This window comes from Corvus kubaryi, unplaced genomic scaffold (genome assembly GCF_017639235.1).
Source record: "Corvus kubaryi isolate FWS band 111438036 unplaced genomic scaffold, C.kubaryi_AGA036_p1.0 37392, whole genome shotgun sequence".
In the NCBI taxonomy this organism is placed as follows: Eukaryota; Metazoa; Chordata; class Aves; order Passeriformes; family Corvidae; genus Corvus; species Corvus kubaryi.
The window spans coordinates 8,437,895-8,452,164 of record NW_024581131.1 but is presented as its reverse complement, the minus strand read 5'-3'; the positions used below and the strand labels follow the sequence as shown (position 1 = coordinate 8,452,164).

Sequence of the window (14,270 nt, the reverse complement as noted above, 5' to 3'; positions counted from 1 at the left end):
TGGCTTACATCTCTGGGTTTTAATTTCAGCCTGGGCTCAATATGGGAATGCTTTGTGTAGGAGTTTAGATAAAGCAGTCTGATGTGAGAGGCTGCCTGTTCTGAAAACTACATGCAGGGTGGAAGATGGACCTGACTTTGCCAAAGAGTCAGAAATCTCACCCCTCACTTTATCCTCCAAATATTCCAGGATGCCGGCTGCAAATGAGCTCATTTCCCACAAAGGCCAGGATTCACTAACTCCAGTTCTTGGCAATGAAGCCTAGAGAAGTGAAAAGAGATGTTAGAAGAGTAGGAGGATACAGATCAATGGTTGCAGTTGCTTTAGAAACCTACTTCCCTCCCCTGGCTGCTAAAAAATAAATCTTTTATTCATAGCCTTTCTAAAAAAAATAATAAACAAAGCCTGTAGAAGAACTTCTGGAGTTCTTTGTAAAGAAATAAACAGTATTTAACACATAAATTAAGAGATCTCATGGAGTGAACTATGGCCCAGGGGAGTGGCAGCTGCCAAGTATGGAGAGAAAGCTCCAACGTTTCTGCATGCTCGGAATAGCAGGCGCTACGGAAATAGCAGAGCTACCGGTGTGTGATAAAGGCACAACCGAAACCGCGGCTGTAAGGACTCACAGTGTGCACAACCCTGGCCTTATTTCTTCTTAATCATCCACTTGATAGATTTCCACAGAAATCCAGGCATGGCAGGAAGTGGCTTTGGCAGTGCCTCAGCTGGCAGTCTGCCCTCTGAGTCAGTAACGAACTAAGTCCTGATGTGGTGCTAGGAGGATCTTTGGGCAAAAAGTAAATGTGAGGCCTCAGCTATCTGCTGCCATTTTGATACCAGGGCAAAAATGTCCTGTTCTGGTCTCATCAACAAGTGTCATTAATAAATGCATTCTGCTAATTGTAAAATTCCTGGCTGGGGTTTGTCCAGGATGCCTGTCACTCACATACTTCATGTGCACTGTGTACGTTCAAATTCCTTCCATAAAAGGTGTCTGTTCTTCTGTTACACAGCACGATAAAAGTTTAAAATTAAAGACTTGACACTGACCTATGTTTGTTGCTTTCTCAAAGCAATGTTTCTGCAAAATGACCTAAAATAACCAACCCATGCAGGAACCAGTACTGCAATTATATGAAGCTGACCCTTCTGAAAATACACACCCCAAAGATTGATTCTCTAAGCCCTTGCAAGCCACTTGTACCCCTTTTCTCCATGTCTGTAGCCTTAGAGAAAAAGATAATTTCAGGAGTGTGTTTGTGTCTGGAATGCGTCCCTCTCTACGGGAAAGAATCTGCTAAAGAGGCTATAAAATCTGGTGAGTCATGAATCATGGACCCATATTAAGAGATATTTCTGTATCTCCTCTCAGGCATGAAAGAAAAACTGAGATAATACTTCAGGGTTGTTAGATCTGAAATAATCTTCTCCTTTGTATTAGATAGTACATATAAACAGGACAAGGTTATGAAAGAAACAGGTGGCCCCAACGTACGGTGCTTTAGGAGGAAAACAGCATTAAAAATTACACTCAGTTGGGCAGGAAGGAGTTATTTGCAGCAAGCACTTGCACTGCAAGAATGTACAGATACCCTAGCAAGGCTTGGTGCCATTTTGCTTCCAAAGCTGTGCAGAGCCCTGTGCAGGCATCCAAAGCTGAGGCAGCTTCCCAGGCTGGGCAGGTGTCTGCTGCTGTCTCACTTGTACAGCACACAGTGAAGGCAGGAAGGAAAATATTGCATGCAAGATAAGGTCTTGTGGTCATGGTGGTTCTGGCAGGCAGAACCATGTGGCCATAAACAAGATGTGTCTGTGTAGACAGATAAATGACAAAACTGACTGCTTCCCACCGAAACTACAGGGACAAGGTCTGGAGAAGCAAGGCCTCACACTCTTGGTGGGCCTTCTGTCCTACAGGGATGAGTATTTAGAAAAGCAACACACAAGGGTCTGTTTTACACAGTGTTGTGCTCTGCATTCTCACTCGTGACTGAACTAAAAATGTTTGCTTTTCCTGTAGTCATTTGTAAGACTGATCTATCTCCATTTGGCTGTTCTCTTACTGGGGTGCCTGAAGATGCTGCATGGATCACTCTTCTGTGATCCCTGGACACCACTTGAGACATGCTGCCGTGGAGATGTGCAAGCGAGAAAAGGCAGCTGACTCCCAGTGCAGTGAAGGGACAAGAAGAGGGACCAAGCTAGGAAATACACTCAAAATTCATTCCATTGTTTCATCCAGGTGTTATCTAAATCATAATCAGCTTTGTTTCTGAACCTGGCTTCTCTCATTTTTGACCAGCCTGTAAACAATAGGCAGGCTTTATACCTGTCCTCTTCATCGGCAGGGGAGAAATCAACCTTCGTGAACAAAGGGTAAGGTTGTTAATTTTTAAGTCACTGGCTCAACAAACAAGCATCCCTACCTTGAGTTTATTTCAGACTTTCACTTGATTAATGAAAGAAAGATTAACTAGGAAGTGAACCACACAGAACTGCAGGGAATTGCCCAAGAACTATAAAGCTGGTGAATCTGAAGACCCACTGCTGCAAAACAAAACATGCTGAATTGAGGGGATGATTGTGAAACAGTTTTACAGGAAGACAAACCCCATGTACTTGCACACTAGGATACAGATAGACAGGTAATGCTTGAACAAAGCCAAAACACAGGATAATTTGTGAATCTGAAAAATAAAAAGAGCCCAACATTTTCGCTGAGGTTTGTATCAGTGATGGCTGTAGTCCACAGCATGTGCAGGAAGACTCTTCTCTCCCTTGGTGTGCTGTTGTCAGCTGACATCACTGTGTCTTGTGGATGGGGCTCAGCTGTGATAGACTCACCTTAGATAAGCTGCAGAAAACTCTCTCCCTGAGCTGGCTCCAGTAACGTGCTGCTAGCAATCTGCAGCAGCAGCCCTGAACAGGATGCTTGCTTTTAAAATAAATAGGTTAATAAAAATAAAAAGTGGTGAATATAAACTCAGGCTTTAACTCCCATCATGGGGCAGAACAGTTTATTACTGTTTGTTACATGAAAAATGGAAGCATGGGGTCTCAATTCTTGCAAAGGAAAATGTGGTCACTGAAAGTGATATAAGGGGTTTTCTTTAGATTAACCGAGGGAAAAAAAAGCCTTCTGTCATGCCAGAAGCTAGATTATGTACACCAATGACTACAAATAAATTTACAATTAAAGCTAAAACTCACCTGTACCAAAGCCATTTGGTACCAAAATTGCCACTTCCACATGGGACTGGCAATATGGATGTTAAAACTGACTCCATCCTAAGTGCCCAAGGCAAGGCTTTCAGATGCCAGGTACAAAACTTAGAGCCTCCAGAGAAGTGGAAAATGCCTTATTGCATCCTCCTCTGCCCTGGGTTGCTCTGGGAGTTACAAGGACTTCAGGACAAACTCAGCAGACTAAAAGTTTCTGGACGTACAGAGCCTCCACTGCCTATGAGCCATATGCTGATTTACCACTGCCAGCCTATGTACCCCTAACCTCAGCTGGGCCTCAGCTTCAGCACTGCAGAAAGCTGCTGTTGACCTAAATTCTAGGTTAAGTGGGTGTTTGAGACTTTTCCTTACTTTTCTAAAAAATGCTGGAGATTTTGCTGATAAGTGCACTTAAATTTGTGATACCTTAGACTTGAACAATCCTATTTTGTTGTAAATTTGCACATACTTTTTTTTTTTTCCCCAGTGGGAAATAAATTACTTGTAAGAATTTCATTTTAGTACAAAGGGAAAGCTACACTATGTATTAGACATGGAGAATCCCCCCCTCCCAAAAAAAAAAGTAATTTTGTACAGCTATCTGGAGTATTAAAACTAGCTGAACTGAGAAAAAAAGTCATCTTCTTTTTTGACAGTCTTTGTGGACTTGTTTTGATCTAAAATTTCATAATTTTAAATTTTTTTTTTAAAGAAAAACTGAAGACATTCACATCAGTGTTCAATGCACAGCTTTTTGTGGCAGAGAATGTATAAAGATAGGTTTCATCCCAAAACTTGCTCATCCAAAACCTGTTTGCCTGTAGAGTAAGAAGTTTTAATAAAAGTCTGAGGCTCCTTGAAGGTGTCACTCAGACAAAACCTTTCTACTGTTTGCTGGAACCACCCAGACAAAACTGAAAGCAGGCTGGCTTTAAAGCTTATGTAAAGCTTTCACTGCCTCTGCTTCACTTGCACTTTAACAATCATCAACTGTCTTGAGGTCAGAAGAGCTGCTTTGATGGTGGATTCGCTTCTACACTTTTTAACTTTCAAAAAACCCCTATGCAGCAGCTCATTTGACCGATGTGAAGATCTGTATCAGTCCTGCACTTTCAAAACAGGAAGACAAGCAAGAAGCGAAGTCGTCCCGTCCCGTCCCGTCCCGCTGTAAGAGGAGTCGGGGTGAATTCATTTCGATAGATTTCTTGGATGAAAATAATGCACAAAAGCAGCGAATATTGTACCTGAGAACTGTCTATTGATAAAGAGAGGATGTGGCTGCGACCGGAGTGGGATGGAAAAGAGAGCAGGGAGGGGGAAAGAGAGATGGAGAGAGTAACTGCTTGTATGTGCTAAGGCTCCTCCCACAGCCCGATTTCCTGGACATTTTTTCCTGGGCATCCTTAACACCTGCACATATCAGGGCTTTCAGCACACCTACAGCCCCTGTAGTAATTTTTCACCTCATGTATAACATATGTTGAGGCACAAATAAAAATCAAATTGGTCCCTCTCAGAAATGTTTTCAAAATCTTACCTTTACTAACCTTACTCCGAATGGGTGAGAAAGAGAAGACAAAAAGTGAAGTCTCTGTGCTGTACAAAAGACACTGTTACTCATCTTGGCTAAATTTGCCTCTCACTCCTCATTGCCACAGCTGCTTGCCTGCAGCATGGTGTTGGCGGATGCCACATGCAGCAAGGCATAGCAATAATGAGAAATAAGCTACCAGGGGAAAATTCAAAATCAGTTTGCAAATGAGGTGGTGGATATAGAGGATGACTTGGAGGCGGGGGAGGTTCACAGGAAAAGGCTCTTTTTCCTTCTCAGAGTTGTGAAACATTCGAGTGCCAGAGTCCTGGGGGTGTTGAAGGTACTTTCCCATTAATAGTACAGAAATTTCACTCTCCCTTTACGTCCTTTCCCAGAAATTGTGTTCTCCCTCCATCCCTGATCCCCCAGAGCTCCACCCCCAAAACACCTTTGCACAATTCTTTCCACCCTTAAGGAGAAGGAATTGTGTCACCCACTCCCACACAGCTGGAACAGCACCTCAAGGAGCAGCCCTTTTCCTGTCACCTTTTGTCCTCTTCTGCTCCACAGAGAAGAGCTAGTCAGAACCTGTGGTTACCAAAAGGGCTGGCGTTTGACTAATCAGAGCTCTTGCAGAGACTCAGAGGAGTCAGACCCTTGAATTGTTTAATAAAGACTAAGAAGTAATTATTGTCTAATGGCCTAATATAGCTTAAAATAAACCCATTAACTACTGACTTACAAAATACCCTGGTGTCTGTGTATGCTGAGGCAGAACACACTTGTCAGAGGATTTATTTCCTTCATCTACAGAAAGAATAATTAGGACCAACCCTAACCAGAATGGTATGTGCTAAAGAGACGCTTGGTAATTGTCTCCTAAAAATATTCCAGGCAACATGCTTCAAACTAATTAGCACAGAGGCTGTTGTTGTTGACATGGGACACACAAAAAACATCCCTATCGTGTGAAAAACTGCAAAAGTACAATTTTGGAACTGATGTTGTGGAAAGGGTTTAACATCCGCAAAGGTAGACAAGAGAGCTGCGCATCCTTTTTCTGCTTTAATCAAACATTCCTTTTCAGATCTTCAAGAAAATACAGATGAAACAACCAGCCTGCATTGCTTCATGAAAATATTACATTCCCGTAAAACATACAGTCTCTCTCTTAAATATTCTTGCTGCTTTAGACAGCATATCCACTGGTCTGGATCACATTTGGAACTTTTCAAGACAAAGGAATAACACAAGCTGATTGCGGGGTCTGACCTCCTTAGCAGTTTTAGGAGAAATCCTCATTCTTCCTAGGCACCAAGGATAGACCAAGACACAGTTTGTCTATCAGCACCCTGAAGGAAGGGCAGGACCTTGATGGGTGCTGCACTCTCCAAATGCTGGTGGTTCAGTGAGCCAGGAATGGTCATCAAGACCTTACTGGGTTGATCTTAAATTGAACCAAGTTGTTGTAGCTGTTGTCCACTTCTGGGGGAAAGCTGAGTTTGTCACTAACTCTGGGAGGCTGGCAGAGCAGACAAGGTCACACAGCATTCACCTCAGCCTGGCTTGGCATTTGCAAGCAGAAAAAATGGCCACAGTACTCAACACGACAATCCTGCTGAATACTTCTCTGCCACCAATAGCTGGACTTACATTTTATCCTCAGTGTGGAATCAGGTTTATTTTGGAAGCTTATTTTAAAGTCCTATGTGTTTTTAGCAATACTATTTCTAGTTACAATTTAGAGATGATATTTTCTTTCATTCTAATTAATCTGTTAAATAAATATGCAAATATATCAAGTGCTCTATATAAAAATACATACACACAACAAACAACCCCTCATAATAAAAGCAAGATTAATAAAAATATGTACTATATTACACATATGAAATGGCCATCTAGTTTTGAAACTATAATGAAACAATTACACATAAGTCACAGGACATAATCTACAAAGAATCAGCATATATAAAATAATGTCATTGCCTCTTGAGCATATCCCATTTAAAAATATATAAAGAACCCAACCAGTGTTGTCTGTGCTTCTGTAGCTACTGAATGTAAGATAAATTAGGAAGGAGTTTGTGGATTTCTTCATTCAACATCTGAATAGGGAGATAAATAACATGCCACAGATTTTTTTTTGTTTTTTAAAAGAGAAATTTAGCCTCCAAAACAATGAAATAAGTCCTTTTCACTGAGACCTATATTCAGCTAGGATTTAAAGACAGGAGTAGTTCTTACTCTGGATCTCCATACTTAGTGGAATGAGTACCTGACACCAGTTTAAACACAGCCTTCAACAGATCATTTTGATTTCTAATGACAAATAGAAAAGCTTGCTTAAAAACATTAAACAAAAATCAATGCACTGTTCACAGATGAAATATCTGACCTACATATAGTCAGAAAACATCCTATGTGTATTTTAAAACATCACCTTGTCTTGGGACTTTTTGCCCAGGTGTAAATTACCCTAAGGAGATCTGCCAGCAGATACCAGGGCACTTGAGCATTCCCATGAAGCACATGGGAAGCTGCTGGAGGGCTGTGACTCAGAAATACAATCAACAGTCTTGTGCTTTATGTTCCAGTAAAGATCAGTGCTAGCTAAAGTCAATATTTAGCCAGCTGAATATTCATCCTCCAAACTGCTTCAGATGGAGAGCATTAAGTAACATACTTCAGCAGAACAGAGGCTATGGTCAGTGAACAGAACCTTTGAATAGCCCTGCTACAGACCATCCCCATCCCACAGCTGACACAGACCAATGGTTTTACTTGCATTTCCTGGGGGCACTCCAATTAGAAGTTACCATTCTCCCTCCATTCCAATAAGCTTTCTTAAAAACAGCACAGACCACTGGTGGTAAATAGTTCTTTTCCTGACAATTCATATCAATATAATGCACAGCATCATCGCTTAATACAAATACTTTACACAACAGACACAAAAGGACATAACAAAAGCATGTAACAATGCAGCTCAGCTACTCTACTATATTACATGGCTGGGAGAGTTTCCTTTTGTTTGCTTTGATCTTTTCTGTAGAATTTAAACTTCTGGTACCAATAAGAAAGCAATGTTTCTTTTGGTGTTTTTAAAAAGCAGATGGAAAAAATGTAGATGAAATAGAATTCAGAGGAAATGAGTGAGATCACAGAAAATCAACTTTTAAAATATCAGCAATCTGGTATAATATCATAGTTATAGGGGAAAAAAATTTAATAGGCTCAGCATCTCCTAAGTAAAATGGAGCAGAATATAGAGACCTCTTTTCAGGAACAAAATACTGTCAGCTTCCCTAGTGATTTCAATTGCTTGATTTGTGCATATGTGATAGAGCTGGGGTCGTTTTGTTTCATTTGTTATCTTAAACAGACTCATTAAAAACATGCACAAACTTGGACCAAAGAATGAGGGGGAGAGGAGAGCAATGAACATCTCAAAAACTCAAGGATAATTGTACAGGTTGCTAGGATAATAAAGTATAGAAGTTTATTATGCATCAGCTCATGTTTTCATACCTTTATTACCCCTCCCAAGAAGACTTGCTGTATGCCCATAGATATTTAAAAATCGAGATAAATAAATTTTGTCCTTCTGGGTTTCCCCTGTTGCAGACCAAGCCATACATAATTATAAAATGTCACTTTTTGTTTATACTGGCAGATTCTGAATGTACCCACTGCTCTTCCTGGCTGGAAGGCATTTCTGAGGGATTCTGATGTCGCAGACATTGTAGAAGATGCCTTTTGGGTTTAAACTTGATTTATTTACTCTTGACATTTTTCCTCACTTACTTCTGTACCATGGCATGTTTAATACCTTAAATATCTGTAAGATGGAGTGACTGGATACTTCTTTAGCCCCCCACAGCGAAGACCTTCCATCTGGGGAATAACGATGTACACTCGTATTATGCCTCCTAACATCCAGGACACAGTGAGAGTCCTCTGTGTAGGGACTGGGAACTGAAAGCATTATGCAGCTCTTGGGGGTGTTATTTCAGAAAGCACATGTCAATTTTTTTGCGAAGTGATTAAAAAGAAATAGAACTTATGTTTATGTTCAAAAGACATCAGTAGCACAGTGCATCTGTGAATTCCTGTTCAAGTTCCACGTGATTTTGGTTTCCCCAGCCCTGATCTGCTTGGCAGTGTGGTACCATTACACTCCAGTCTTCATGTCAAACTCGTGATGGTTTTGTGTTTCATTAACAGTCAGGAATTCGTCACATGCTTGTGTTCGGTCATTTGACTGCTCTTTATGAACCAAGTGCACCATTTCTTGTGATTTGCTGACATCTCCATTTAATTCACTTGTCTTCCTGTCTTCCACTGCCCCTTTGCCATTGTTAATCACTAGCTTTTTCTTCTGCCCACATCTAGAAAGAAATAAAAATAAAATAGTGTAAGTGGAGACTAACAAAAATAATTTAAAAATTGAAGGTTAGTATTTAGGAAAAGGTGATTGGAAATTAAACTTGTGTCTGCCAGCACAGACTTATGCCATACAAATTGTAAATTGTAAAGCTCTCCATATTGCCTATTTTATTTCTGAAAGCATCCTCCACCATTAAATGAATAAAAATTTGTCAGGAGCTCACTTATCCAATTTATATCTACTGTTACTACATATAGCAATAACATTCATTACTGAATGCTAGAATTTTTTTTCTGTCATTTGAATATATTCACATTTATGAACTTTGTAAATATCCCACTATGAGGACACCTTCTAAATCCAGGCTTGGGATCACAGCTTTGGAAATGCAAAAATTCTGGATTGAGCTCTCACCTCATTAAACCAGGCAACTGTTTTTTCCTTTGTGTTAGCATGTCAAGCCAAGAAGCCAACCAGCAGTAAGGAAATATGGAGAACTACTCTTGCTGCTGTCTGCAGCACAGCTCCTTGGCATGTTCAGGCAGGAAAAGGTACTGTGTTTTTAGAGTTACACTCGCTGCAGGGCCACCCAATAAACTTTATATGTTACTCTGAATTAAAACACACACACACACAGAGTCTTTAAAGAGTCACCAGCCCAAAGCTGATGCACACTGTTTATCGTGGGCTGGGTATCTTTCAGCGTAGTAAAAAAGTACTACTTACACAGCTGTCAGATTTGCTGCTAAGATGGCTCCCTGGCTACACAGTGCTGGACGTCCTATTTGTCCTCAAACAGCCTTGTGTAAACTGAATATGCAGAGCCCAGCATGCCTAAGAGGGACAGCATGTCTGTGGAGTTGGACTTTTAAGGGCTTTCTTCTTAAATGAAGCATATTTTGCCTGAATGACTAATTTGGCTGTTCAATTATACTATTATGCTTCTGAAATACTATTTTTTCATGCCTACTGACTCATGGATGAGGGTTATTTTATCTGAAGTAGCTCAGCTCACTGTGCTAATGTTACATACACCCTTGGGAATGATTTCCTGCTCTGCAGCCATAAAATGCCAAAAGACGCCAGCAAGGAGCTGTGGAGCTCCACAGCCTCTTAAAAGAGCAGCTCAGAGTGCTCTACAACCAAGAGACTAGGAAAAAATGTGCTCACTGCTTCCTGAACAAAAATCTCCACATATTATATGGTCATTCCGATAAAAAAGAGTTAAAATTCAAGTAGCAAATAGTTACTCAGTTAAAAAGCTCAATTTTAACATTCAAGTAGAAAAAAGCTGTTGAAGACAATTGGAAAAACAGCCCCCAGAGAACAGAAAGAGGTAAGAACATTATAGCCTAAACCCTAGGCTAGGGTTTTTTCAAATTTCCTGGCTAACTTTGCACAGCTCACTGCATTACTTTTCATTCCTCAGCTTCTTCATCTGTAAAATGGTGTACATAAAGCCATCGAGAGCTCTGAGAGCAGTGTTAGCATACATGCTTGTGACTGCCAGCTGTGACAGAGCCTCTTGTTTGGAAGGAACAGATTAACAGATTATCACAGAATCGCTGGGGTTGTCTAAGACACTTCACACTGTACACAGAGAACGCTGTTGATGGTGGAGGACTATTCCTGGCTCATCCTGGGGTTGTTACTGTCTACATTCATCTCACAACTTTCACTCTCTGTGAACAGGATTTTCCCATTAATAGCTAATAGATAGAGAATAATTGCTTTTCTGTGATCTAGATACAGCTAGTTTCCATTTACAAGACCAAATGGTTCATATAGCTGCTGACTTCATGTGAGTGGTTCCAGGTGAGTGTGAAGGCTGATGTGTGACCTGTACAGGACATGGTGACCTGTAGGAACCCAGAGTGCCGAGAATATTTCTCTGCGTGTTTTTAAGAGTTCTTACCCCCCTGAACAACACTGTTTTAGCCTCCAACCTTGGAAAAAATTACCAACAGTCAGGTAAGAACTAGAAAATACAGTGGTGTGAATTAGGTGATAGACTTCTATGTAAGATTGTCACAGGGTGAAAAATTTAGAGGTTTTGGACTTCTCTTTGTAGTACATAGATAAGAGTAAAAAATATCAAAATGGAGGATTGTTGTTGTTCTCTAAACCATCTTCTCCTTCTTCTACTACTCCATGTTCTGCAGTAAAAGTAGTTTGGATTGATTGGATAGAAAATTCCGCAGTTCCTAGTCATGTTACTGAATAATTGGTAGGAAAGTGAAAATAATGTACGTTTTTAGTAACTATTGGTTAAAATATCTTTAAAAGGCTGTGTAAATCTTGATAGAGAGGCCTCACTCCTGCTTTCTGTGCTCTGTGCTGTACCTGGGTCATGCTGGTGGCTCTGTTCCTCTGATAAGACTTAATAAAAAACTATCTGGAAGCATTGAAACTGAAGGAAAAGTCTCAGCTTATCTTTGAAACTCCTTGCAAGGACTTTTAGAAAATTCTCTCCCATCAGGAGGATTTACGGCACGGTTCAGTGTCAGTGACCTGTGTCCCCACACCCCAAGCCACTCCAAGCTTTGCAGAGGATGCTCTTCCTTGTGTTTTGCTACTCCGCTCTTTGACAAAGCTGTGGAGCCTCTCAAGGAAGGAAACAGTAAGGCAGAGTGCTTTGGAAATGTAAAGGTGTGGCCTTACCTCCTGCGACTGTTAACAGCAATGCACACTGCAAGGATCAACGCAAGCACCACGAGAGCTACAACTATGATCAGCCAGTCTGTAGGGAGAGATGAGGGAGGGGAAGAGAGAGTGTGAATGTATCTCATGTGGTTTTACCATTTCACAGAACTGCTAGAACACAATCTCCTCTACTTTCTTTCAGCTGTCACACTCTTTTCCTAGCTTCCATGAATGTTTGGTTGGTTCACAAAGCCTTTCTGTGCAAATCAAACACATGTTCATCATTCAGCTACACACAGGCCAGCTCAGATAAAATACCCCATCCCTGCTGTCACCTGTAAGCACTGCACTTCAGAGGGCATAGGTGGAGAGGAGCTGTATCACTGAGTTACTCCAACAGCAAAAGAAAAGGCTTAGCACGACACACCTACAGTCCCTGGCACAGAAACAGGATGACTTTTAGCACATTTTTAGTAAAAGCAGGTTTCACAACCTTCTCAGTAGCCTACTCTCTACTACCATTATAGCTCTACTGCCATTAGAGCTGGGGGTCCTCTCCCAGGAGCTATGTCCTGTATCTTGTTCGTTTGAAACAACTCTTCCTTGTTTAAATAGACCTGTGCCTTTCATTTGAAACAAATTACTTCTTCTGATTTGTTACTTATTAGTACTCCATGGTGAAAAACTGACAGGCATTCTTTTCATAGCATGCTCTTCTTATATCTCCCTTCAGTTTTCCCTGAAAATTATGAGTTTTTCAAAAGGTGCTTCAAAGGTCACCTTCCCAAAATTTTCTGTGTGCTCTTCTCCATTTTCTCCCATGTGACCAATGCAATGCCTTGAACTGAACACAAAGCTTCAGCTCTGGACTTGCTAGGCCTAAGTAGAATGGGATAATTACTTTCTCTGTTTTAAAAATGACTGTACCACTAATAAGTCCCAGAATATATTTGCATTCTTTTGCAGCTGTATCATGGTGTTGGCTTCTTTTTATTCTGTTTTAATCCGCAAGCTCTATTCTGGAGAGCTTGTCTCACCTATTATTTTCACTGAACATTCTCATGGATATGATACTATGCATATAACTTTACTGAGTTTTGCCTGATTTCATTTCAATTCATAAAAGTTAATTGAATCTTAATCCCATTCTCCAAATGCATGGCTTCCCTCAATATTGGCAAAAAATTATATGAGTTACGATATGCTCCATTTTTCAGACTACTAGTGAAACGCTGAATATTATCTGATTCAGAACAACGCCTGAACAGATGTATTTCACCTTCATTTTCATGTCTCACTTCAGTTCATATGAACACAATTCTGTACTTAGATTTTTAAAACATTTGACTTCAAAAACCTACCTGGTACACGGGCTGACCTTGGCTGTGAAGCTATTTGTGTTGTGGCGGTCTCTTCAAGGGAAGTAGTGGATTCATAATGTCCCTTGTGTGGTCCTTGGCTAACATATACACTAGAGGTAGAGCCTAAAGAACAAAAATAGGCCAAATATGCTTGATGAATATTTAACAGCAAGGTACGAAGGCTGTGACTTTCAGCATTTAAAAATTGTACTCTAGAAAGTTCATGCTGAAGCAATTAATGAGTGTTTATACTGAAAACTTTACATAGACTGAAAGCACCATATTTATCTGAACTATGGCTAGCTTTAGTATTTTGAGAAGCAAAACCCGTGGCTTTCCCCTCTTGTCTCCCTCATATGTTTCAATTCTATTCGACACAAGATAAAACTGAACACCTAAAACTCTAATGCTGTCATAAAATAGAACAATAGTTCTCTGAATGGTTGTGACTTTGACAGCCTATAGAGTGGGACTCTAAAAACTCAAAATATTTTTTTCCTAGCAGTTCTCTGCAAACTTAGATGTGGATCCTCTTGTCCTTTTTAATAAGTTGTGTAATTTGGTTCTAAGGTGGTATTAGACCTTAATTCAGTCTCTTGTATTTTCTATGCTGGCCATACTGCTTAAACTTTTATGCAATCACATTTGTGGCCCACACTATTACCATAAGGGTATCCCGAGACTAAAATTATCAGCAGACTATAGATACAGTAATTTCATTTGGGACTACTGCTTCATTATCGCTATTAAAAAATATATTACAGATCTCCACCTCTCTGAGTTCTTCCAGACTCTAAGAAATTAAACACTAACTCTAATCAGCTGTAAAGTTCTTTTTCTTTAATACACATTACAACTCATTTCTGTCCAGCATTTCTGATCTCATTTCCTAGTAACAGCTGGCAGATGCATAACTGAGAAGTAAGTTTTATCCCCTCAGTGAAGCATAGCCAGCAAGCAGTTAATGAATTTTCCAGATGTTTTTATTATTTTTATTAACAAGAAACTTACTGACTGGAGTGTTGTTTGGTGCTATCTCACAACAAAGGACAGGGCACAAATTCAGCAATGAAGAGTCTGGATCTAGAGCCAAAGAAAGCTGACCAAGAGAGGCCTA

General features: G+C 40.3%; 1 protein-coding gene across 1 annotated transcript; it reads right to left on the bottom strand.

Annotated features, from left to right (window-relative positions):
- Positions 1 to 5,805: 5,805 nt before the first annotated feature.
- CD44 (CD44 molecule (Indian blood group)) lies at positions 5,806 to 13,388 on the bottom strand (the record flags this gene model as incomplete). Its single annotated transcript, XM_042038871.1, has 3 exons — positions 5,806 to 9,150; positions 11,811 to 11,889; positions 13,154 to 13,388. Coding segments are annotated over 3 exons (531 nt in total), but the record flags the coding sequence as incomplete, so codon positions are not given.
- Positions 13,389 to 14,270: the final 882 nt, after the last annotated feature.